At 58.1% G+C, this 21,767-nt stretch overlaps 4 protein-coding genes across 8 annotated transcripts; 3 read left to right on the top strand and 1 right to left on the bottom strand.

Moving 5' to 3' along the window:
* Nucleotides 1-1,086: 1,086 nt before the first annotated feature.
* Nucleotides 1,087-8,974, top strand: SLC35A2 (solute carrier family 35 member A2). The gene is made up of 6 exons (XM_059732590.1): nt 1,087-1,177; nt 1,290-1,431; nt 3,025-3,207; nt 4,269-4,420; nt 5,845-6,554; nt 8,857-8,974. Exons 2-6 carry the CDS (start codon nt 1,356-1,358, stop codon nt 8,882-8,884), a joined length of 1,149 nt encoding a protein of 382 aa, XP_059588573.1. The 5' UTR covers nt 1,087-1,177; nt 1,290-1,355; the 3' UTR covers nt 8,885-8,974.
* Nucleotides 8,975-9,967: 993 nt separating this feature from the next.
* PQBP1 (polyglutamine binding protein 1) lies at nt 9,968-13,862 on the bottom strand. Of its 3 annotated transcripts, none has more exons than XM_019478682.2 (8): nt 13,772-13,862; nt 13,370-13,579; nt 13,054-13,120; nt 12,666-12,777; nt 11,792-11,901; nt 11,456-11,551; nt 11,186-11,246; nt 9,968-10,640 (listed from the first exon to the last, which is right to left on the bottom strand). In XM_019478682.2, exons 3-8 carry the CDS (start codon nt 13,118-13,120, stop codon nt 10,484-10,486), a joined length of 603 nt encoding a protein of 200 aa, XP_019334227.1. In that variant the 5' UTR covers nt 13,370-13,579; nt 13,772-13,862; the 3' UTR covers nt 9,968-10,483. The 3 variants fall into 3 exon arrangements, with proteins under 3 accessions (XP_019334227.1, XP_059588576.1, XP_019334226.1); XM_059732593.1 differs by having other exon boundaries at nt 12,690-12,777; XM_019478681.2 differs by lacking the exon at nt 13,772-13,862 and having other exon boundaries at nt 13,295-13,394.
* On the top strand, nt 13,749-16,822 carry TIMM17B (translocase of inner mitochondrial membrane 17B). Of its 3 annotated transcripts, none has more exons than XM_006269011.4 (6): nt 13,749-13,839; nt 14,809-14,908; nt 15,162-15,225; nt 15,844-15,972; nt 16,131-16,241; nt 16,499-16,822. In XM_006269011.4, the coding sequence occupies exons 1-6, from the start codon at nt 13,814-13,816 to the stop codon at nt 16,585-16,587; spliced, it is 519 nt and encodes a 172-aa protein (XP_006269073.1). In that variant the 5' UTR covers nt 13,749-13,813; the 3' UTR covers nt 16,588-16,822. The 3 variants fall into 3 exon arrangements, with proteins under 3 accessions (XP_006269073.1, XP_014462550.1, XP_014462551.1); XM_014607064.3 differs by having other exon boundaries at nt 13,790-13,881; XM_014607065.3 differs by lacking the exon at nt 13,749-13,839 and adding an exon at nt 14,245-14,341.
* Nucleotides 16,823-16,909: 87 nt separating this feature from the next.
* Nucleotides 16,910-20,534, top strand: EBP (EBP cholestenol delta-isomerase). Its single transcript, XM_059732591.1, has 5 exons — nt 16,910-17,488; nt 17,684-18,011; nt 18,326-18,362; nt 19,028-19,158; nt 19,593-20,534. The coding sequence occupies exons 2-5, from the start codon at nt 17,708-17,710 to the stop codon at nt 19,802-19,804; spliced, it is 684 nt and encodes a 227-aa protein (XP_059588574.1). The 5' UTR covers nt 16,910-17,488; nt 17,684-17,707; the 3' UTR covers nt 19,805-20,534.
* Nucleotides 20,535-21,767: the final 1,233 nt, after the last annotated feature.

Raw genomic sequence — 21,767 nt, 5'->3', positions numbered from 1 at the left:
TTGGTGCAGAGGGACCCAGGTGTTTTGGCTTCCAGCCTCACCTGCTCTGCCCCTGCCTCAGCCCCCAGTCTACCTGGAGAACCTAGGTGTCCGGTTCAGCCTTCCTCCCACCACAACTATCTGGGCTCAGAGCCCTCTCCCTACTCTAAGCTCCACCCTGACCCCTACTCCTTAGAGAACCTAGGTGTCTAGGCCCCCAGTGCTGCTATGTATTTTTCCAGGTACTACCTCCTGCTCCCCAATGCTGGTGACAGTCACAGTCCTCCAGCAGGGCTCCTCTAGCCAGCCCACCCACATACTCTGGTTCCACTGTACTACTGTAGCTGAATCATCTATCTGGTGGTAGTCACAATTCTCCAGGAGGGCTCCTCTCTAGGCAGCTCCTATTCACTTACGTTCCAAGGGTGGGCCACTTGAGCTGAGATGTCCTACTCTGTGGTGGCAGGTCACAAGAGGACTTCAAATTATCAGTTTTCAACTCTATGGTCACACCTTCAGTCCTCCCAGCAAGATGCCCCCTAGTTCACTCCTCTCAGGTGACAGGGTGGGGGTGGTCCTCTAACCCAGGCCTTGCTGCTATTCATGATAATGGATGTGGTCTCCCAGGAATCCCTATAATCCATCCACCCTACGGTGAGAGGCACAGTTCTGTGCCTACTCCCCTTTGCCCAGCCTGTTCTCTGCTCTATGGTCACAGCCAAGGTCCTACAAGCAGGACTGTACTCAGCCCTGCCCTCTACGGTGAAAACTATGATCCTCCATGCCAGGTTCTGTTCTAGCCAGCCCCAACTTTATGGTCACAGTTGCGGTTCTCCAAGCAGCATGACTCTCACCCTATGGTCACAGCTGCGGGGCTCCACTCTACTGTTCCCCATGCTCACAGGCGCTGCTCTACCTCAGTCACACCCCTACCAACCCGCCTGCCCACACGTACACGATATGGTCACAGCCGCGGTCCCCCACGCCAGACCCTGTTTCAGTCGCCGCCCCAACTCTATGATCATAGCCACGGTCCTCCAAGTCAGGTTCCACTCGACCCGTTCCCCCGCGAGGCTCCATTCTACTCTCTTCCACTCTAGTGTGAGCGCCAGTCATCCACACCAGGCTGCGCTCTAGACCCCCCAATTTTCTGGTCACAGCTGTGAGGCCCCACTCTACTCCTGTTCCAGACTCTAGGGTGAGAGCCCCAGTCCTCCACACCAGACTCCGCTCTAGCCCTCCGCCCGAAACTATGCCTCCTCTCTAGCCGGGGTCGCTGCTCCTTCTCGCTTGTCGCCTGTTTCCCGCAGGAAGCGGAAGCGCAGGATGCGGAAGTGGTGGCAACGCTGGCGCTTGGGGCCCGGGCAAGTGCCACCATGGCAGCGGCGACCGCGGCGGGGGCTGGAGCTGCGGCTGTCGCGGAAACTGGAAGGGACCCGGCGGCCGCGGGGGGTGAGCCGAGGGAACCGAAGGGCGGGGGCGTGGCAGGCCCGGCGGCGGGGCCGAAATGCACCCGCTCGCTCTGGGCGAGTTTGACGCCCCGGGGGGAAGGGTCGAGAATTGCTAGTTTGGAGGGGGAGCGGCCGAGTGTAACGTTTGGGGGTGCCTTGCCCCCGCATCTCGGTCCGCTCCCTGCCTCGTTATACTCGTCTGTTTCCCCAGCGCCTCTGCCCCAGACCTGGGCGCATCTCGGGCCTCTCCGAGTGGCATCGTGCTCTGCTGCTCTCCCCTGCCGCACCCCAGAGTTGGCTGCATTTTGTTTTAGGCATGCGGGTCCTACTCGGCTGCCTTCCTCAGAACTGGCTGCATCTCAGGCCTGCAGTTTAACCCTTGTCCCGTCCCAAAATCCGCCGCATACTGTTCTGCTTATCTGTCCCTTCACCCTCACTCCGAGCTGGCCGCATCCCAGCCCTCTCCCTGTCTTGTTGCACTTAGCCATTCCACCACAGAGCTGGGCACATCTTGCCCATATCCACACTTCTTCTGTCCCCTCCCCCAGCAGGTGCAACTGGGCCTGATCCCAGAGGTGGAATGTGGTTCATTGGTCCAACCACACCACCATTGGCAGCCCCCAGCCTGGAGGGGCGGGAGCAGGATGTTTGCTCAGCTGGGCAGCGCTGGAGCTGGAGCATTTGTGCATCCAGCAGGGGCATATCCTACTGGTGGCTGCAGCCAGAGCTGACTGCATCTGGGCCCTCACCAGGCGCTGTTATACTCAGCTGTTCCCCAGCCACCCCACCCCAGAGCTGGCTGCATCTGGGCCCCTTATACTCAGCTCTTCCTTAGGTGCTTAGAGCTGGGTGCATCTTGGCCCTCCCTGGGTACTATTATATTTGCCCGTTCGCCAGCTGTCCTACCCTGGAGCTGCGCATATTTCAACCTTCCCCTATGGAGTGTTATATATATTTGTCTGTTTCCTGGCCATCCCACCTTAGGGCTTGGCGTAGCCATTCCCCAGCTCTCCAACTCTAGAGCTAGGTGCATCTGTGTCCTTTTTACTGACCCTTCCTCGGCTGCTGTGCCTCAGAGCTGGGCACATCTCAGACCTCTCCAGATAGTGTTATATGTAGCTGATCCCCAGGCACCCCATCCCAGCTGCATGCTATCTTAGCCAGGCCATGTTATACTCAGCTGCTCAACTCAGAGCTGGGGGGTCCTTGTCATACTCTTACCCCCTACCTCATCCCCTTTCTCAAGGTGGAGGCAGCATTAGGCTGGCTTGGTGCTGGGGGGCTCCATGGAGGTCCCAATCCTACTCTAATCCCCCATCTCTGGTCTCAAGCCAGCCTGGCTATGGTGGGGGTAGTCCATGGGGGTGGTGCTCTGTGAGGGTCCCAATCCTGTTCTAACCCCCCTGTATCTCTCCCCACAGAGTACCAGCAGGTGCATCAGGCTAATCTGGTCATACTGGGGGGCTCTGTGGGGTTCAGATCCTGCTAGAGTGCCTCCTATCTCTCCCACCAGGCCAGCAGCAGATATGTTAAGTCAGCTGGGGGTCCCGATCCTGCTCTAACCCCACCCTCCCATCCCCGTCTTCCCTCCCAGGCCGGCGGCGAGTGCGTCAGGCCAGCCTGGCTGTGCTGGTTCTCCAGAATGCATCGCTGATCCTGAGCATCCGTTATGCACGGACACAGCCAGGGCCACGCTTCCTGCCCACCACCGCTGTAGTCCTAGCCGAGCTGCTCAAGGGTGGCACCTGCCTCCTACTGCTATTACTGCAGCACCGTGGTGAGATTCCTGTGGGGAATGGGGCTTAGCTGGGGGGGCAGAGCTATGGGTTGGAGGGTGTGGGGCCTGGCCTGGGAGGTGGGACTCAGGAAAGGGAGGGGGTGGGCTTTGGGCTAGAAGGGCAGGGCCCAGCCTGGGCAAGGGGTTTGAGGGGAGAAGACAGGGCCTGGGGTGGGGCTTGGGGAGGGAGGGGCAGGGCCTGGTCTTCTGGTCAGGCTTGGGGAAAGAAGGAGGGTGGGAGGGCTGGGCCTTGTTCCAGGGGGAAGAGTGGCTTAGCTGGGCCAGGTGGATAGGGTTCAGACAGGAGCAGTGGTAGGGTTACCATATTTCCGGTTTCAAAAAGGACACCTATGTGGGGAGCAGGGGGGGTGTATGATGGGGGGGCTGTGATATAGCTGTGCCCTACCCCTGTCCCTCACTCCCAAGTCACAGCCTCCCTAGCCCTACTGCTGCCTCTCACTCCTGACCCATAGTTCACTGCCCCCCAGACCATACTGATGTCCCGCACTCCCAACCTGCAGTCCCCTGCCCTGCCTCAGCCCTGTTGCCCATGCAGTGCCTTGCTGTCCCTGAAGAACGTCCCACCCCCTTCCCCGCCCTGCTGCAGCCACAGCAACAGCAGGGGCACACGTGTGCGCACATGCATACACACACAGACTTACCTGCCTGCAGTTGCTGGGGTTGCATGCAGAGCATGTGATGCCCCTGCCTCCAATCATCCTGTGCCCCCTTCCCCGAGCCCCAAGCAACTCCTTGCTGGGGCAATCCAGGAAGTACCAGGAAAGCAGAGGCAGAACAAAAATTCCAGACATTTGTTGATATTTTAAAAACCTGCTAGGATGGAAATGGGAGGACCCAAAAAGAGGATGTGTTCAGGGAAAACTCAGACATATGGTAACCCTACCCAGTGGCCTCCTTTTTACAAGCGGCCTAGGAGGTACTGAGGGGGCAGGGCCTGGCACCAGTGGGGGGAGGTGGCTTGACCCAGAAGGGGACGGGGTCAGCCATGGTTCCATCCCCAACTGAAACCCTTCCCCCTCCCCCCCCCCCCCACCCGGCAGGCAGCATGAAAGCGCTGGGGCTGGCGCTGCACGAGGCACTGGTGGTGCAGCGAGGCGACACCCTGCGCCTGGCTGTGCCAGCGCTCATCTATACCCTGCAGAACAACCTGCAGTATGTGGCCATCTCCAACCTGCCAGCCGCCACCTTCCAGGTCAGCAAGGGATTCCCCCCCCCCGCGCGCATCCTGGCTTGTTGTACTCAGCTGTTCCTCCCCAGAACTGGCTGCATCTTGGCCCTCTACATGGCTTGTTAGACTAGGCCAATCCCCAGTGGTTCCCCCCACCCCAAGCTGGGCACATCCCAGCCTATTCTACCCATTCACCAAGAGTTGGGTGCATCCTGGCACATTACACTCAGCTGCTTCCCCCTAGAATTGACAGCATCTTTACCCTCTCCGTGAGATGTTAGATTTGGCCAGTCCCTAGCTATTCCCTCTCAGAGCTGGACACATCCTAGCTGGTAATAACCATCTATGTGTCATGGTTGTCCACTCCCCCCCAGAACTGGGCGCATTCTGGCCCATTATACTCAACCATTCCTCCCCAGAACTGGCTGCATCTTGGCCCTCTCCATGGGGTGTTAGACTCGGTCAGTCCCCAGCTGTTCCCCCCCAGAGCTGGGTGCATCCCAGCCTGCTGAACTTAGATATTCCCTAGCTGTTCCTCCCCAGATCTGGACACATCCCAGCCTGTTATACTTAGCCAGTCCACCCCAGAGCTGGGTGCATCTTGATCCTCTACATGGGGTGTTAGACTCAGCCAGTTCCCAGCCATTCCTCACCTCAGAGCTGGTCACATTCAAGTTTGTTATACTCTGTCATTCCTCCCCAGAGCTGGGTGCATCTCAGCCTGTTATACTTGAATACCACCCCCAGGGCTGGCCACATTCTGATTTGTTACACACGTAGGTGTTCCCCAGCAGTTCCACCCCAGAGCTGGCTGCATCCCACTGTTATCCTCAGCTAGTCCCCGGCTATCCCCTCCTAGAGCTGGCTGCATCCTGGCTTGTTTTACCCAGCTGTTGCTCCCCAGAGCTGGACACATCCCAGTGTATTAAATTCAGCTGTTCCATCCCAGAGCTGACTGTATCTTGGCCTTTTATACCCAGCCACCCCTCCCCAGAGTTAGCTGAATCCAGGCCTTCTATGCTCAGCCATTCCCATCTGCCCTGCTCTAAAGCTGGGGGCATTTTAAAAGATTATGCTCAGCCATTTCTCAGCTGTTCCCTCCCAGAGCTGGCTGCCTCCGAGTTTGTTATATTCGACCATTCCCCAGCTGTTGTGTCCCCCCTCCCCCCCCCCCACCACAAGCTGGATGCATTCTGGCCTGTTACACTGAACCATTCCCCAGCTGTTCCACCCCAGAGCTGGTCACTTCCCACTCAGTTATACTGAGCCATTCCCAGCTGCCCTGCTCTAGAGCTGGGCACATTCCAGCCTGTTACACGCTCAGCTGTTCCCCAGCAGTTTCACTCCAGAGCTGGCTGCATCTTAGCCTGTTACATTCAGCCTGTTGCCCAGATGTTCCATCCCAGCACCAGCCATCTCTCACCCCTCCTTTCCATCCCCCTCCGCAGGTCACCTACCAGCTGAAGATCCTCACAACTGCTCTCTTCTCCGTTCTCCTCCTGGGCAAAAGCCTCTCGCGTCTCCAGTGGTTTTCGCTGGTCCTTCTATTCCTCGGTGTGGCCTCCGTTCAAGCTGGCCAGGCTGGGGGTGCCGAGGTGGGGGGAGCCACAGCTGGAGATGCCTCCCAGCCATCCCAGAGCTATGCAGCTGGCCTGGCAGCGGTGGCAGCTTCCTGCCTGTCCTCAGGCTTCGCTGGCGTCTACTTCGAGCGACTGCTGAAGGGTGGCGCAGCCTCAGTGTGGCTCCGCAACCTGCAGCTGGGCCTCTTTGGCACAGCCTTGGGGCTGCTGGGCATGTGGCTGACGGATGGGCCAGCTGTTGCCCACCGGGGCTTCTTCTATGCCTACACACCGCTGGTGTGGGCTGTGGTGCTGAACCAGGCACTGGGGGGGCTGCTGGTGGCCGTGGTGGTGAAATATGCCGACAACATCCTCAAGGGCTTTGCCACATCGCTCTCCATCGTGGCCTCCACAGCTGCCTCAGTGGGGCTCTTCGGCTTCCGTCCAGACCCACCCTTCCTGCTCGGCGCTAGCCTCGTGCTGGCTGCTGTCTACCTCTATAGCCTGCCCCGCAGCGGGCCAGGCCAAGGGGACAAGGCGCCTGGGCCGCAGGCCCCACTGGGACCTCAGCCCCCTGGGCCGGAGACAGGAGTGGGCAAGTCAGTGCTGGGGAAGTGATGATGGGTTTGGGGGGAGGGGGAGAATGATGATGAGGGGTTCCCAGTATGGCCACCTGGGGGCCTTCCAGGTTTCCCAGTATGGCTAGGTTGGGAAAGTGATGGGGAATCTGTTAGCCCAGTATGGCAAATTGAGGTTCCAGTACAGCTGTCTGGAGGAATATGATGTCCTCAGCTAGCCCATTATGACCAGGTGGTGTCCCAGTATGGCTGGCTGGCTGGGAGAACAGAGTGATCCCAGTTAGCCTAATATGGCCCAGTACCCCACTTTCCAGTCCCATCCTGTCCCGTCCCCCTGCCATTCTTCCTGAGTAACCTTCCACAGACCTAATCTTCCTCGCTCCCAGTCTATCCCATTGCTGCCCAGTGCTCCACTCTCCACCTGAGCCCCCTCCCCAGTATTTCCAGTAACTTCCCAGTATAGAGTGGGGGGGGGGGTCAACAGTTTTCTCCTGCTACTGCCAAGTTAGTGACCCCAGATGCCTGGGCTTCTGGGGAGGGGGGTGGGAATGTCAGAGAGGGGCAGAGTCCAAGAGCATACTAGCCCTTTTAGGCTGGTCCTGCCTCTTAAAAGCCCTGTGACCGAGGGCAGAGCAAGAGTTGGTCACGTGGCCTCAAGGGCAGGGCTGCTGCTGGTGTGACCAGTCTTAAAGGACAGCAATCTCATGGAGGGGGTGGGGAGAAGAAACCTGTTCTTAAAGGGCCAGCACATCTACATGTCAGAGGTGATTATTGTTGTGTGATTTGCTTCCTAGTGTTATGGGTGGGGGGAATCTAGGAATCTGGCACTGCCTCCCTTCCTTGCCCAGGCCTGAGTTCTTTCTCCACACTGGGACAGGAGTGGGAGCATACACAGCTGGGTTCTCTCTCCAGGTCTGTGGCTCAGTTTCTTTTTAAAGCAACACTAACCCCCTACCCAGCTGCCTGGGTTCCTCTGTACCCTCCACCCCAGTTTATTTACCACTCACAGCCCGGATGCCTGGGTTCCCTCCCCATCAGAGACCTACCGCCCCCCCTGCCCCCGGGTTCTTTCTCCCCACCCTTGGTAACTAACTCCATTTCACCAGGCTGGGGGAGGGGGTGGGGGGGAAAAGGGTGGCAATGCTGGCTCTAGGCAGGGGAGGTCAGCACCACTGTACACTGGGTTTTTTTAAAGGAGGGGTGGGGTCTTTTGTAGGGGAGGGGCGGGGCCCATGCATCATGAAAGCTGCTGTCCAATAAAGAGCCTTATTTATTTATCCTGGGTTTTTCCGTGTCTGGAGGGGGTGGGGCCTACATGCACTCTAACACCATTAAGGGGGGGGAGGGGCAGAGCCCTTTAAGAGCTGGCTGCCTCAAAAGAAAAGAGTGTGGGCCTCCACAAGCCCCGCCCTTGTGTCCCAAGCCTTGGGGGACACTGAGGCATGGAGATAAGAACCCAAGAGTCCCCACTGGGGGAGGTGTGAACTGGCTTATAGTAGGGGTGCAGAGCAAGAGGGAACCCAGGCATCCGGGATCTCAACCTTAGTAAGGGAGGGAGGAGTGCTGCTCCCGAGCTGGCTGCATCTTGGCCTGTTCTCTCAGCTGCTTCCCAACGGCCACACCCCACAGCTGGCTAAATCTCAGCCTGTTACTCTTGGCCAATCCATATGAGACCTAGCCACCCCTCAGTGCCTTGTTATACCTGGCTGTCTCCTGGCTGCTACACCCCAGAGCTGAATGCTTCTTGGCCTGTTGTAGTTGGCCGTGCACTCTAGAGCTAGGTGCCTCATGGCTCTCCCTGCTTGCCCTCAGCAGCTCCACCTGAGCTGACTGCATTGTTGCCTGTGATATTCAGCTGTTCTTCAGCCCAGACCTGGCTGGATCTTGGCCAGTTATATTTGGCTGATCCATCTGAGTTGGATGCCTCTGCTGTTACACTCAGCTATTTCTTGTCTCCAGAGCTAGCTGCATCTGGGTTTTCTCACTGCCCTGTTACACCCCAGCAGTTGCACCCCAGAGCTGGTTGTATTCTGGCCTCATACTAAGCTGTTCCTCATGCCAGAGCTAGCTGCATCTTGGCCTGTTATAGTTTGTGATAGGTGCATCTTGGCCCTCCTGGTGTTCTGCCGTATCTGGCTACATCTCAGCCCTCCTTTAGGGGCATTATAATCAGCCGTTCCCCTTCCAAAGAGCTGGCTGCATCTGGGCTCTCACTGCCCTGTTAAGCCATTTCAACCCAGAACTGGCTGCCATACTCTGCCATTGCCCACTCCAGACACCTTCCCTACCTGAAGTTGCCTCTGTTCTCTTCTTCCCCCTCCAGGGCACCAGAAAAAGAGAAGGGCTCCTGACTGCAGCCCTCAGCTACATGGATCCACCCCAGAGCTGGACGCAGCTCGGGCCTCTCCAGGAAGTGATATACTTAGCCCATCTCCAGCTGTTGCACTCCAGAACTGGCTGTATCCTGGCCTGTTCTGCTCAGCCTTTTCCGAGTTGTCGCACCTCAGAGCTGGGCACATCCAGGCCTGTTCTACTCAGCTGTTCCCCAGCAGCTCCACCCTAGAGCTGACCACATCCTGGTGCCAGGCAAGCTCTCCTCGCCTTGGAGCTAACCGCCCCCAGCTCTGGTTGCAAGGAGTGGGGCAGGAAGGTTTCAACTTATCCCCCCCCCCCCCCACCACCATATCTGGGGTGCTTGGGGAGGGAATAGGGGCTCTGGGGTTAGAGCAGGCAGACTGGGAATTCAGACGCCTGGGTTCTCTGGGGGCTGGAGATTTAGACTGTAGGGGGAGGGAGGCTGGATGCCTGGGTTCCCTGGGAGGGGGTGTATGCATTGGAGCTGGGAGGGCTGGGAGTCCAGGTCCTTATGTTCCATCCCCAGCTGTGGGGAGGTCAGGGGGCCTGGACTTCTGGGTTTCCTGGTGAGACCAGGGGCTTAAAACCCAGATGCTTGGGTTCTCTAGCAAGGGAGGGGAGGGGAAGGGAACCTGTTGGGGTAGTGTTAGAGCCAGAACCCTGGACACCAGGGGTCTCTGCCTGCTCTCCCTGTCTGTTTCTATACATCAGATTGGTGCTGGGGCTAGGGGGTGGGGGTTCTGCCTGCACCTACTTTTTTTTTTTTTTTACTGGAGTTTTGACTTTATTGTGGTGCTAATGCTGCTTTCCTAAACTAAGAACTGAATCAGCGTCATCTGTAAGGGTCTGGGAGACCAGATGCCTGGGTTCTCTGGGACAGTGGTGGGGGCTGGGAACCAGACACTTGGGTTCTCTTCAGGGGCTAGGGTGGGTTACGGCTGGTCTTCTACCCCTTCTGTCTGACAGCAAGTGACTGTAACCTTCCCCCCACCCCATGATCTTGGCAGATACTGGGGCAGGTAACCCCTTCTGTTACCCCCAGAGCCCCACCCCGTGACCTGTACTGGCCTCAGTCTGGCTCCACCGCACTAGCTTTATTATATCAAAACAGGGAATTTTGGGTGGGGTCTGGGGGGTCCCCATATGGGCTTCTGAGCAGGGAAGGCACTGGAAAAGAGGTCTGAGGGATTCCCGGGGCAGGGTTTAAGGGCCCCAAAGAGGGAGATCTCTGTACGGGTGCTGGGACACCAAAAAGGGGGCTCTGGGGGTCCTCACTGCCAGTAGGTGACAGCAGGTTCCCATGGAGGGGGACTGGGGACAGGGGGTATTGGGAGGTCCTTAGCTCCCTGTGGGGGGAGGGGGGGGGGGGGTCTGGAGGAGTCCTGGGTTCCCTGTTGTTGGGCTTTAGGGGAATCCCAGGGGTTTCAAGGGGACTGGAGGGATCCTGGGTTCCCCATGGGGGGACTCTATAGAAGATCCCAAGGGGGTCTGGGGGTCCTAAGCAGTCCCAGAGAGGGCCTGGGAGGTTTGGGGGGGAGGGGGGTCCTGGAGTCCCTGTGGGGAGGCTCAGAGTTCCCAGGGTCATCCAGGCCCAGTCAGTCTTGCTGCTTGGCACGTGAGGCCTCGGCATTGGCACGCAGCACAGCGCCAGGGCTGGGGTAGGGTCGCTGCTGGAACAGGGGCCCTGCAGCCGTTGTGTCAGCCCCAGTCTTCGCCTCGTTGCGCTTGGGCAGCCCCGTCGACCACGTACCCCTGCCCAGGGAACGGGGCAAGGTCAAGGGGCTGGCCATGCCCCCTGGGGGGCTGGCCCTAAGCCCCTAGTAGCCACAGGCCCTGGGAATCTCTCCTCCCTCCCAGAGGAGCTAGCCTTGCCCCCATGTGGTTCTGCCTACCCTTAGCCCTACCCCCAGGGAGTGGGCCATGCCCCACCTTTAGCCCCCCCCGCCCCGCCCTGGCCACCACCAGGGCACTAGCCTCAGCATGTGGCTTTACCCACCCTTCGTTCCAACCCCAGGGAGTTAGTCCCACCCCCATGTGGCTCTGCCCACCCTTAATACCGCCCCTAAAAAGATGGCCACACCCCCATAGGGCTCTGCCCCCACTAGCTTGATTTTAAAGACCTGGGCCCCAGCCCCCTAAGAACTGGCCCTGCCCCCAGCCATAAGGCCCCACCATCCCCAGCAGTGGAGCCTGCAGCTGATAACCCCCTTAGGTCTCAGTACAGCTAGGCTCTGCCCACCTGTTAGGCTCCACCCCTTGGGCTCAGAAGCCCCTCCTCTAACTGCCCCAGCACTCACCGGGGGGCATCCGAGTAGGCACTGGGATCCATGGGGTCAAGCTCTTCATCCTTCCGGCTCCCTGAGAGTGGGTGGGAGCCTGATGTAGATCTGCCCAGGCTGGATCTGGGCCCTGCTTAGTGCCTCCTTGACTCCACCCCAATTGCCTCCAGCTCCAGCCCCTCTACTTTTAGCCCCACCCCAACAGTCCCATGTCCCCCCACCCCAACAGTCCCATGTCCCCCCCAACACATCCCACCAGCCCATGACCCTCCCCCAGGCCTTGCCCACCTTTTTTGCTCTTGCTGTAGGGGGAAATTTCCTCCCGGCGATGGAACCGCCGTTCCTTAGCCTCCTCATACAGGCGCTCAGGCTTCTCTTCTGCCTCTGTCGAGTGGGGAGAGGGGGATGGGAGGGTAGATAATCTAGGTATCCAAGTCCCCCAGCCCCTACCCACTCCAGAGAGGGAACCCAGGCATCAGAAAAGGGAGAAAAGAACCCAGGTGTCCAGGTTCCCAGATCCCACCCACTCTGGGGCGGGAACTCAGGTGTCTAGGCCCCCCAGCTCCCACTTCCTTTAAGTTGGCAACCCAGTTGTCTGAGGGCGTGCCCCACCCCACTCTTTACCTAGGTTGTTCTTTAGCTTCTTGCTGGCCTTGGTGATGACAGAGTTGGGATCATTAGGGGACAGCCAGGACACCAGGTCATTATCCACATTCCAGTAATAGGGTAGACCACTGGTGGAGGCAAAGGGGTAGTAATAAGTGTGTGGGGGGGAAAAGTGCAGCCTACTCTAGGGTGGAGAAGGCAGGGAACAGCCAAGCATAATAGGGCATATACAGGGCAGCTATGCAGCCAGCTCTGGGGTGCAGTAGGTCAGGAATGATTGGGTATAGCAACACCAAGTCGGTTGAGATGTTGCTAACTCTGGAACAGGAGGAGAGCTGGGAACAGCCCCATATAATGCCATGTAAATACAGCCCAGAAGTACCCAGCTCTGAGGTGGAGTAGGTGGCTATAATAACCAAATTTAACTTCCCATGGCGAGTGCTAGGATGCAGCCAGCTCTGGGGTGGAACAGGAAGGGAATAGCGAAGTATAATACTAACTGGAATAAGTTGGAATGATGCCCCATCTCAGAACTGGCTACAAGTATACCAGCATTCAAAGAAAGCCAAGATGGACCCAGCTCTAGGGTGGAGATGGAGAACAGCCGAGTATAACACTGGTAACCCACCTGAGCTCCACCTGCATTTTGGTCTATTACAGGCAAAGACAGCTGAGTATAACATGGCACAAAGAGGGCTAAGAAGCACCCAACTCTGGGGCTGAGCAGGCAAGGAATAGCAGAGTACAACATTGCCTAGAAGAGGTCAAAATGCAGCCAGCTCTAGGGTGGGGCAATCAAGATAGCCAAGGATAACACCATACAACTAGGGCTGAGATGCACCAAACTCTAGGGGGAGCCCCTGGGGACCAGCTGAGTGGAACAGGCCCTCACCAGATAGGGTCAAAGACCTTGTACCAGTTGGGGGGCAGGTTCTCGAGCCGTGTGGCCTCGTAGTCCACATGGTCATCATCATAGTCCTCTGCAATGATCTCCTCCTCTGGCTCTGGGGGGAAAGAAGTGGGGACAGTTAAAGTGGAGGGGGGTGCTGGGAGCCCAGATGCCTGGGTTCCTTGGGACTCTGGCAAAGGAAGAGCAGGGAGGGTCATCCCTCACTCCCAACCCACAACCCCCGCTCCCCACAGAGTCCCTCACTCCTGACCCGAAGTCCCCCAATTTGGGTGCCCTAACCCAACCTGCAGCCCTCCCTCCATCCTGGTGCCCCCCACTCCCAACGTGAAGCATCTGCAATGGCTTTGTGGGCATGGGGGGGGGGGCTCACCAGGCTCCACGTGCTTGAGCAAGCCCCTCTTGGCTAGGCGGGACTGGAGAGCGACAGGTAGCGGCATCTGTAACAGTAAGATGGGGAGCAGGGTCAGCGAGGGGGTTCCTAGGGGTGGAGCTGAGCTCCACACCGCCACGCCCCTTATGCTAGCCCCGCCCTCACATCCTTCCCCTGAAGCCCCTCTATTCCCATAGTAAGTTCCTCGCACGTGGGGCCCTGGGACCCCACCATTCCCCACCTGCAACTTCCAGCTACGCTCCCGAGTCAGCGCAGACGAATCAGCCGCCTCTGTGGCTTCAAGGCCCGCCCTTACCTGCAACACGTGACACGCGCCAGCCAATTCCAGTGCTGCGGTTGTCTCATACAGGCGGTGCCAGAGCCAGAAAACAGACTAGAGAACCGGTATCACGTGACAGCAGATGACCAATCAGAACGGCGAAACGAGCGTTCCCTTGTCACGTGACGCCGTTTAGAGAGGAACGCCTCGCTTTCATGTGACAGCAGCCAGCCAGTCACAAGTGGTCTACGAAAAAACAAAAAACACCCCCAAAAACTCCAAAACTCCCGTTGTCACGTGACGAAGCTGGTGCCGCTCCTGAGCAATCAGAGCCGTTGTTTCTTTCATCCACCTGCCTTTTCCACGTGATCAATAGGGACCCGTAGCGCCCCGCCTCCACGTGATTAAGATCGGACTTGGGAGAAAGGGTAGTCTTACCTCTCCTTTGTCACATGACCCGTGAGGCCGCTGCGGGGCGCGATGGAAGAATACGGCCGGGATCCCTGGTAACAGCGGCATAGAGGGAGGGGGACAGCTTCCAGGAACGGGTCAGTGGATCTGCCCTAGGCTTCTTCTTGGGGTGGCCGAGTCCATTTCGCCGTTTGGGGGGTGGGAGGGAACGGACGAATCCATTCGCAATTGTGGGGTGGAGGGGAACTATCGTTTTCTAGTTCCGCCCGCCGACCCGGGTCAGTTTGCGCTATTCCATGTTTGGTAACGGGGCCGGGTCGGAGATATCTGGCTTCGTCATGTAATATTAAGCAATAAGTTCACTTCTCCTCTTCCCCCCCCCTCCTGGCCACTTGGTACTTTCTGCCCCTCTAGGTTCTATGATTAGGCTAGTCTATTGCGAGGTGCTGGGGGTGGCTTTTGATAGCTGATTGCGCCCCTTCCTTTGAAATTACTTCCTTTTCCATTCCCGGTCCGTTAACAGGGCTAGAGGTATTGTGTAGTGGGAGGGCGAGTGTTGCAGGGGAGTGGCTGTTCCTTACATCTGACTCCCTGCAGGTACCTACCCCATTCTTCGGTACTTAGTACCTCTCACCCCACGTTCCATGGGTGGGAGAGGCCATTGTGGCTGGGGCTGGGGGGGGGTTCTTTGTCTGCTCCCGGAACTCGCACGTTCCCATTCCCAGGCACTTGGTATCTCCCTCCCCTGGGGTGGGGTTGTCTATGGGTGGACCAGTACATTTTGTGTGGAGGTGGGGGTGATGGCTCTTCACTCCTGACACACCCATAATCCTAGCCACTTAGTATCTCTCATCCCGTGGGGCAGGTGAGGCCATTGGGGTCTAAGGCAGGACTAGTTTTTGACAGCTAACCCCATACATGGTCACTCACATTAATGGCCACTTGGTACCGCCCACCCTATTGGGTTCTATGGGTGAGTTATTCCACTGCGGGCCAAGTCGGTGGGGAGGGGGGCTATTCCCAATTCACTCCCAACCCCCACACCACCCCACCTTGTCCTGCAGCCCCTGGCGCATTGTGGATGACTGCGGCGGTGCCTTCACCATGGGTATCCTTGGTGGTGGTGTCTTCCAGGCCATCAAGGGCTTCCGCAACGCCCCCATGGTGAGTGGCCTGGCCTCACCTACCCTCCTTTTATCCCCTCAAGCCCTGCCCACTGCATGGTCCTGCTCTGCCCCTTTTACCCTTGAAAGCTCCTCTCTATTTTTGCCCCACCTTCACACAGATTCAGAGAGGTGGGGGACAGTGTTCTGGGGGGTGGGGGCAGAGGGGAAGGCAGGAATCACAGCTGACCCAAACGTGTCCTGTGCACTCCACAACCCCCTTTTCTCCTCCACGCCCCCCCATTCCAATGCAGGGTGTTCAGCACCGGCTTCGGGGCAGTGTCAATGCTGTACGGGTCCGAGCCCCCCAGATTGGAGGTGAGTTGAGGGATTTGAGGGGCACAGGAGAGTAGGGCCTTGCTGTGGTGGTGAGGGTAGGGCAATTGAGAGAGAGCCTGGTGGTGAGGAGGCGGGGCCTAGTTGTGGGGCCAGGGAATTTCAGGGGCTGCAGGCCTGCCAATTAGGAGTGGGACTGAAGGACATTGGGGCAGGGTCTAGTAGTGGGAACAGGCCTGGGAAACTTTTAGGGCAGGGCTTGACAGAGGGGGTTGGGGCTGAGGGAGAGGCCCTGGGGGTAGCAGGTGGGGCCAGGTAAATTTGAGGGCAGGGCCTGAGCATAGGAAGGTGGGGTCTGGTGGTATGGGTTGGGGCTGGGGGACAGGGCCTGAGGGGCAGAAAAATTCAGGGATGTGGCCTTGGGATGGGTAGGCTGGGCTGGGGGACATTGGGGCAGGGCCTAGTGGTGGGAGGCAGGGCTGAGGAAATGATAACAGAGTCTGGTGGTACAGGTGGGCCTGGGGGGTCATTACAGGTGGGGCCTAGTAGTCGGAATGGGGCTTAAGGACATGGCCAAGGGGAGAGGGGGAGCTGGGGGCAATTAGAGGTGAGTCTTGTCGGTTGGGGCATGGTCTGCTCAGCCCCCTCTCCCAAACCCAGGCAGCTTTGCAGTGTGGGGTGGCCTGTTCTCTACCATCGACTGTGGACTGGTGCGGGTGCGGGGCAAAGAGGATCCCTGGAACTCCATCACCAGTGGGGCCCTCACAGGCGCTGTCCTTGCATCCCGCAGTGAGTGATGGACTCAACCCTACCTCATGGCCCCGCCCTTTTCCCTGAGGAGAAATGAAGACATTTCTGGGGAAAAGGCAGCTGCTTAAAGTGCCCCTTATTCCTGACTGGTAGCCCCATTTGTTCTCCAGTTCATGGTTCTCTCCCTCCTCCTGCAGGTGGCCCTCTGGCCATGATGGGCTCAGCCATGATGGGCGGCATTCTCCTGGCCCTCATTGAGGGCTTCGGCATCCTGCTCACACGCTACACGGCCCAGCAGTTCCAGAACCGTAAGGAGTTGAGGAGGGTTAGGGTTAGGGTGATGGGGCCTGCATGTTCAGCGTGAGGTGCATTACTAAGATGAGGAGGCTGTGAGTTAGGAGTAAGGGGGACACGGGGCGGGGCCTGCAGGTCGAGAGTTAGGGGAAGTTCTGGGTGACTGGGGGCCTACAGATTGGGAGTGAAGTGCATCAATAGGAGGTCTGTGGATTGGAATGGGGAGCACTGCTGGAATGGACCACCTAAATTCCATATCCTTTTTCCTCAGCCAATCCCTTTGCAGAGGACCCAAACCAACTGTCCCCCAAGGATGGTCCCAACTCAGCTGGCTACCCAGGCTATAGGCAGTACCAGTGAACCCCTTTTGGCACCCTGAGAAGAAGAGGGGCTGCTTGCCCCATGCCTATAGACTGGCTCTGCCCCTTCTGGCTTGTGCATGAAGGGCTGCAGAAAGGGATGCAGCCCCTTCCCTTCCCTTCCCCGCCAGGCCAGGGGCCACCACCCTGATCCCAGCATTACCCCGTTTCTGGAGGGGAGGGTCATTTGTATTTAAAGAGGTTTTTACAGTGGTTGAATAAAAAGATTCTTACAACTGTGTTGGGGTTCATTTGGGGCTGTTGGGAGGGGCAGGCTGGGGCCAGGGCAGGGCCGGGTCCATTTCCTAGTCAAGAGCAGACTGCTTCTGGGGTAGAGCAATGGCCGCAGCCCCGGAACTTCGGGCATAAGTCACCCCAGCTCTAGGGCTCTGGTTCCAGACTTCATATGTTAGACATGCCTGAATCTCCCTATATCCTATTGGCTAGAGGATTTGGCTGGGCCAGTCCCCCAGCCAATGGAGGTGCAGTGTCACGGGAGGAGGGGAGCGGTGGTCCTGTTGGCCAATGGCCGCACGCCTTTCTGAGCTCTCTAGGGCCCTGCCCCCTACCGTCCAAATTGCCTCACATCTTCCTGACGCGTGTCCCGCCCCTAGTCTGGCGCTGGCTGGTTCTGTCAGCCCCACCCCTGAGCCCATATCGCCTCAGCAACTGCCGCAGCCAATCAGCGGCTGCCCTGGCTCAAGTTCCCAGGCTCCGTCTCGGGCCCACGTTCCATTGGCCACCGAGGAGTGACAGGCTAAATTAGATGCTTGGCCGCCTCTCATCGCCATTGGCTACCGCAGCCTCACGTTGCTGCCCACACATGCTGCTATTAGTCAGGGGCCCAGGATTTCAAGCGCACACGGTTCAGTTGCCTCCTAGGGTTCGGCTGTAGAGTGCTGGTAGGTGTGTGGCAAGCGGGAGTGGTGGGTGGCCCAGGCGCGGGGTGGCCCTGGCCTCCAACTCCTTCCCACAAAGCTGGGCACCCAGACGCCTGGGTTCCTTGCCAGTCCCTCAGGCACAGAACCCAGGTGTCCAGGTCCCTTTGCCCATCAGGCCACCCATGCCAACCGCACCTTCTTTATCTTCCCTCACAGGTGAAGCTCCGCTCCCTCCAGTCCATGGCGCCAGAGGTCTCACTCCCACCGCACCCCTACTGGCCACGGGGGCTGACGGTGCCAGGCTTTTTGCCCAATGAGCGCCCAGCCTGGCATAGTGTGGCATTCATCTTTGGGGCTGCCGGCTCCCTAGCAGCCCTCACGTGGCTGGTCAGCGGCAGGACCCGCAGCCCACAGGAGGGGCCTTGGCGGCGCCTGGCACTGTGCTGGTTCACCGTCTGCGCCTTCATCCATCTGGTGGTCGAGGGCTGGTTCAGCTTCTTCCACAACAGCCTGCCGGGGGACCAGGCCTTCCTCTCCCAGCTCTGTGAGTGCCCAGAGGTCTGGGCTCTGTGCCTGGAGAGGGTTGGAGGGGACTCAGAGGCTTGGGTGCGGTGTTTGGGGCAGGCTTGGGAAAGGCAGGGTTGGGAGCATCCAGAGGCTTCAGCTCTATGCCTGGGAGAGCCTGGAACCAGGGCTCCATGTTGGGGGCTGGGGTGGCCCAGACACCTGGGTTCCACGCCTGGGGAGGGTTGAGGATGGACTCGGACACCTGTTACACAGCTGGGGGCTTTGGGAGTGCCCCGATACCTGGGTTCCACCCCAAAACTGCCTGATTTTTTTGCCTTGTTTTCCCCCCAGGGAAGGAGTATGCTAAGGGCGACAGCAGATATGTCATGTGAGTGCCAGAGCCAGACACCAGGCTTCTGAAAGGGGAGGGGCTGGGTCCTGGGCACCCAGATACCTGGGCTTTTTGGGAGGAAAGTGGGGTTGGGGGATTGGAGCTGAGAATGGGACCCAGGCATCTGGGATCCCAGCATAACCCCCCCTCCCCTTCCCTGGTCACCTCTAAGAGCACCAGCTTTCCCCACCCCCCCTGCTGTGCTATGTGCTGGGGCTCAGAAGCTTGCAGAGGAGGATTGGGACATAAGGGTCCTGACTTGGGGAAGGGGTGGGGTTCACAGGGGGTGGGACTGGCAGAGAAGGTGTGGAGTTTGGGGGGAGGGGGAGGGCTCAAGGTGTTGGATGTGGAGAGAAAGTGGGTGAGATTTGAAGGATAGGCAGGGTTTTCAAAAGGGGGTGGGTCTCAGAGGAAGAGGAGCAGGGTTTGCAGGGGAGGGGCAGGACATGGGAAGAAAGGGTAGGGCCTGGAAGGTTTGAGGCTTGGAGAGGAAGGGGCAGGATTTGGAGAAAAAAAGAGTTGGATCTTGGAATGTCCCAGCTGAAAGGGAGAAGGAAGTGGGGCTTAATGGATTAGGGTGGGGACATGGAAGAGAAGGAATGGGGCTTACAGGAGCACGGTTTGGAGGGGATGGGCCCCAGTTAACCCCTTTCTCCCCACAGTGGGGATGACTTTACAGTGTGTGTGGAGACAGTGACAGCTGTGGCCTGGGGCCCACTCAGCCTGGCCACGCTGGAGGCCTTCCTGCAGCACCGGCCTGGTCGCTTCCTGCTACAGCTTGTCGTCTCCATGGGTGAGGCCTGGACATCTGGGTTCCCTGCATGGGAGGGGGTTGTGGGGTGAGAGCAGGTCTGGGAGCGTGGACACATGGGTTCTCTGGGAGGTGACTAGAGGATGGTGGGTTGGAACAGAGGAGGCTGGGATCTAGGAACCCAGACACCTGGGTTGTTTGGTAGTTTAGGGCAGGTGCCTAGGAACCTGGATGCCTGAGTTCTCTCAAGGGGAACAGGACGTGATTGTTTAGAGTTGAAGGATACCGGGTGCCTGGGTTCTGTGGGAGGAGAGTCAGGGCTGGGGTGTTAGACCTGGGGGCATTGGGAGCCCAGGTGCTTGGGTTCTCCAGGAGGGACAAGTGATGGGTTGGAGCAGAAAGAGGGTGGGGGGGAAAGGGGGATCTGGGCATCCAGACACCCAGGTCCCACACCCTCTTCCCCCACCCCTCCCCAGGCCAGCTGTATGGGGTTGTGTTGTACTTCCTGACGGAGCTGCGGGCAGGGCTGGCCCACACGCCTGCAGGTCACCCTCTGTACTTCTGGTTCTACTTTGTCTTCCTCAATGGGCTGTGGATTGTGGTGCCTGCAGCCCTGATCCACGATGCCTGGCGCCATCTCTGCACTGCGCAGCGTGCCCTTGACACCCCCGTGGGCAAGGCCCACTGATGGAGGATGGGCTCAGATGCCTAGGTTCCTCCTGCAGATGGGGTGGGGGGAGCCTAGACACCTGGTCCCATCCCTAGATCAGGAGGGGGAGCCCAGCTGTGTGAGTACTTTCTGCAAATATAGGGACAGAAATCGTAGAATGTTTGGCTTTCTAAAAATAGCAGGGGGCGGAGCCTGGACAACTGGGTTCCTTCTCTGCCTCCAACAGGGGGAGTTAAGATACCCGAGTTCTTTCCCCAGATAGGACAGGGACACTGTCTAGACACCTGAGTTTGGTTCCCAGATCAGGATGGGTAAGCTAGGACAGCTGGGTTTCTGCTTAGGAAGGGAGGGGGGGCTGACCATCTGGTTCCAACCCTAGAGCAGTAAGGAAGAGCCAGATGTCTGGGTTCTTTTCCCACACTGGGAGGGAGTAAACCAGGAAGCCTGGCTTCTTTCCTCAGATCAGGTTGGGGCAGGGGGACCACACTAAGGTGCCTAGGTTCCATCCTCAGATAGGGAAGGAAGAGCTAGGATGGTATGGGTTCTTTTCCTACACCTGGTTGGGGGGGAGCCAGACACCTGTGTTCTATTTCCTGCTCAGGGTTAGGGGGAGAGGCCACCAAATGTTTAGCCACAGCTCTTTGATTTCAAGGGGTGACTCCTGGGTTCTCTGCAGCTCTGGGACCATCTGGGTTAGAGTGGTGTGAGGGGGGAGGTTTATTTTGAATAAAGGTGTTTTCTAGCCTCACTGGCCTCTTGTGTGTTTCTGGGCCCTAGTGTGGAAACCCTATCCAGCCCCTAGCTGTACCTATAGGCTCCAGGTCCTGCCCAGTGTTGGGGTCCTTTTGCGGGGTGGGGGAAAAATCCCTCTACCCCCCTTCCACAAGGCTGGAGATGCAGGATGAACATGCCAGGAGCAATACGGTTGAGGTCACACAGCCTGGCCCTTGACTCAATTTTGATCTCAATGTGCCATTGCCTGGCCCTGGGTCCAAAGCTAATGATGTCATAGTCTTGGTTCAGCTACATTAAGGATGTAGTCATCTTACCATTGGTTCAGCTATAGCAATAACATCACCTTGGCCAGACTCAAGTGATGATGTGAGTGGGCTGATGCTTGCACTAAGGTCAGGCAGTAGCTGGGAAGGGTGTGCCCTGCCCTATACCTCACGGGCCAAGGGGAACATCATAAGTAGCAGTGGCAATGTGTAGGGGATGCACACGCACCCCCTGAGAGTGCTAGTATACCCCCTGACAGCCAGTGTTCCCTGCTTAGGTGATGGGCAGGCAGACATGCTGGTGTTCCCCCTGAGAGCACCGGCCAGGGAGTGGGGGGGCCAGGAGAAGCACATCCTGGCACATCCAGGTTGGCACAATTGGCTGCAGGACAGACCCCCTCCAGCTGGTCTCTGACTGGTGGCAAGTACTCCCATGACTCAGGAGACACCAGCTGCCCATGATGAGTAGGGTACTCCAGTAGGCAGCCAGCTAACTTCACCAGGAGATTGTGGGGCCAGCTGCAGTTTTGCACATTGACTGGCTGAACAGCTCTGCCCCTTGCTGCTGAGTGGCTGTGAGGGTTTTGGGGCAGGGGCAGCACCCATCTTGGGCTCTCAGTGATGGCAGCTATCCTTCGGCTTCCCACAGTGCACAACCAGGCCACAAGACTGGAGTCCTTATTTTCAGTAAGTTCAGGTTTTTTTTTCCCCACAGATCTCTTGGACAATGCTGTATTTCACAAAATTATGTTGGGGTGGGACAGAGGCTGGGTCTGTAGGACTCGAAGTCTCAGCCACACCATGGGCAGTTCTGCCCTGACAGGATGTTTTTGTCCCACCCTTTTGTTTCCTCATCACTTGATCACTTTTGGCCATTCCCTTTCCACTGGTTACCAGGTGTCCTCTTTTCTTGGAAGTGGAAATAGGTCAGGGAGGGGAGTAGGTAATATAGTTGGGGGGGGTAGCAATATGCCTATTCCCCA

Source organism: Alligator mississippiensis, chromosome 8 (genome assembly GCF_030867095.1).
Source record: "Alligator mississippiensis isolate rAllMis1 chromosome 8, rAllMis1, whole genome shotgun sequence".
Classification (NCBI taxonomy): domain Eukaryota; kingdom Metazoa; phylum Chordata; order Crocodylia; family Alligatoridae; genus Alligator; species Alligator mississippiensis.
The sequence above is the reverse complement of the archived record's forward strand: the minus strand, read 5'-3'. Positions and strand labels throughout refer to the sequence as shown.

Bases quoted from the DNA above. Each gene is read 5' to 3' on its own strand.
- SLC35A2 (XM_059732590.1), top strand. From the start codon at position 1,356: ATGGCAGCGGCGACCGCGGCGGGGGCTGGAGCTGCGGCTGTCGCGGAA. The intron at 3,208-4,268 runs GTGAGATTCCTG...CCCACCCGGCAG, and splicing joins GCTATTACTGCAGCACCGTG to GCAGCATGAAAGCGCTGGGG. The intron at 4,421-5,844 runs GTCAGCAAGGGA...CCCCCTCCGCAG, and splicing joins TGCCAGCCGCCACCTTCCAG to GTCACCTACCAGCTGAAGAT.
- PQBP1 (XM_019478682.2), bottom strand. From the start codon at position 13,120: ATGCCGCTACCTGTCGCTCTCCAGTCCCGCCTAGCCAAGAGGGGCTTG. The intron at 12,778-13,053 runs GTGAGCCCCCCC...CTTTCCCCCCAG, and splicing joins GCTCAAGCACGTGGAGCCTG to AGCCAGAGGAGGAGATCATT. The intron at 11,902-12,665 runs GTGAGGGCCTGT...TGCCTCCACCAG, and splicing joins AAGGTCTTTGACCCTATCTG to TGGTCTACCCTATTACTGGA.
- TIMM17B (XM_006269011.4), top strand. From the start codon at position 13,814: ATGGAAGAATACGGCCGGGATCCCTG. The intron at 13,840-14,808 runs GTAACAGCGGCA...CTTGTCCTGCAG, and splicing joins GAATACGGCCGGGATCCCTG to CCCCTGGCGCATTGTGGATG. The intron at 15,973-16,130 runs GTGAGTGATGGA...CTCCTCCTGCAG, and splicing joins CGCTGTCCTTGCATCCCGCA to GTGGCCCTCTGGCCATGATG.
- EBP (XM_059732591.1), top strand. From the start codon at position 17,708: ATGGCGCCAGAGGTCTCACTCCCACCGCACCCCTACTGGCCACGGGGG. The intron at 18,012-18,325 runs GTGAGTGCCCAG...TTTTCCCCCCAG, and splicing joins GGCCTTCCTCTCCCAGCTCT to GGAAGGAGTATGCTAAGGGC. The intron at 19,159-19,592 runs GTGAGGCCTGGA...ACCCCTCCCCAG, and splicing joins ACAGCTTGTCGTCTCCATGG to GCCAGCTGTATGGGGTTGTG.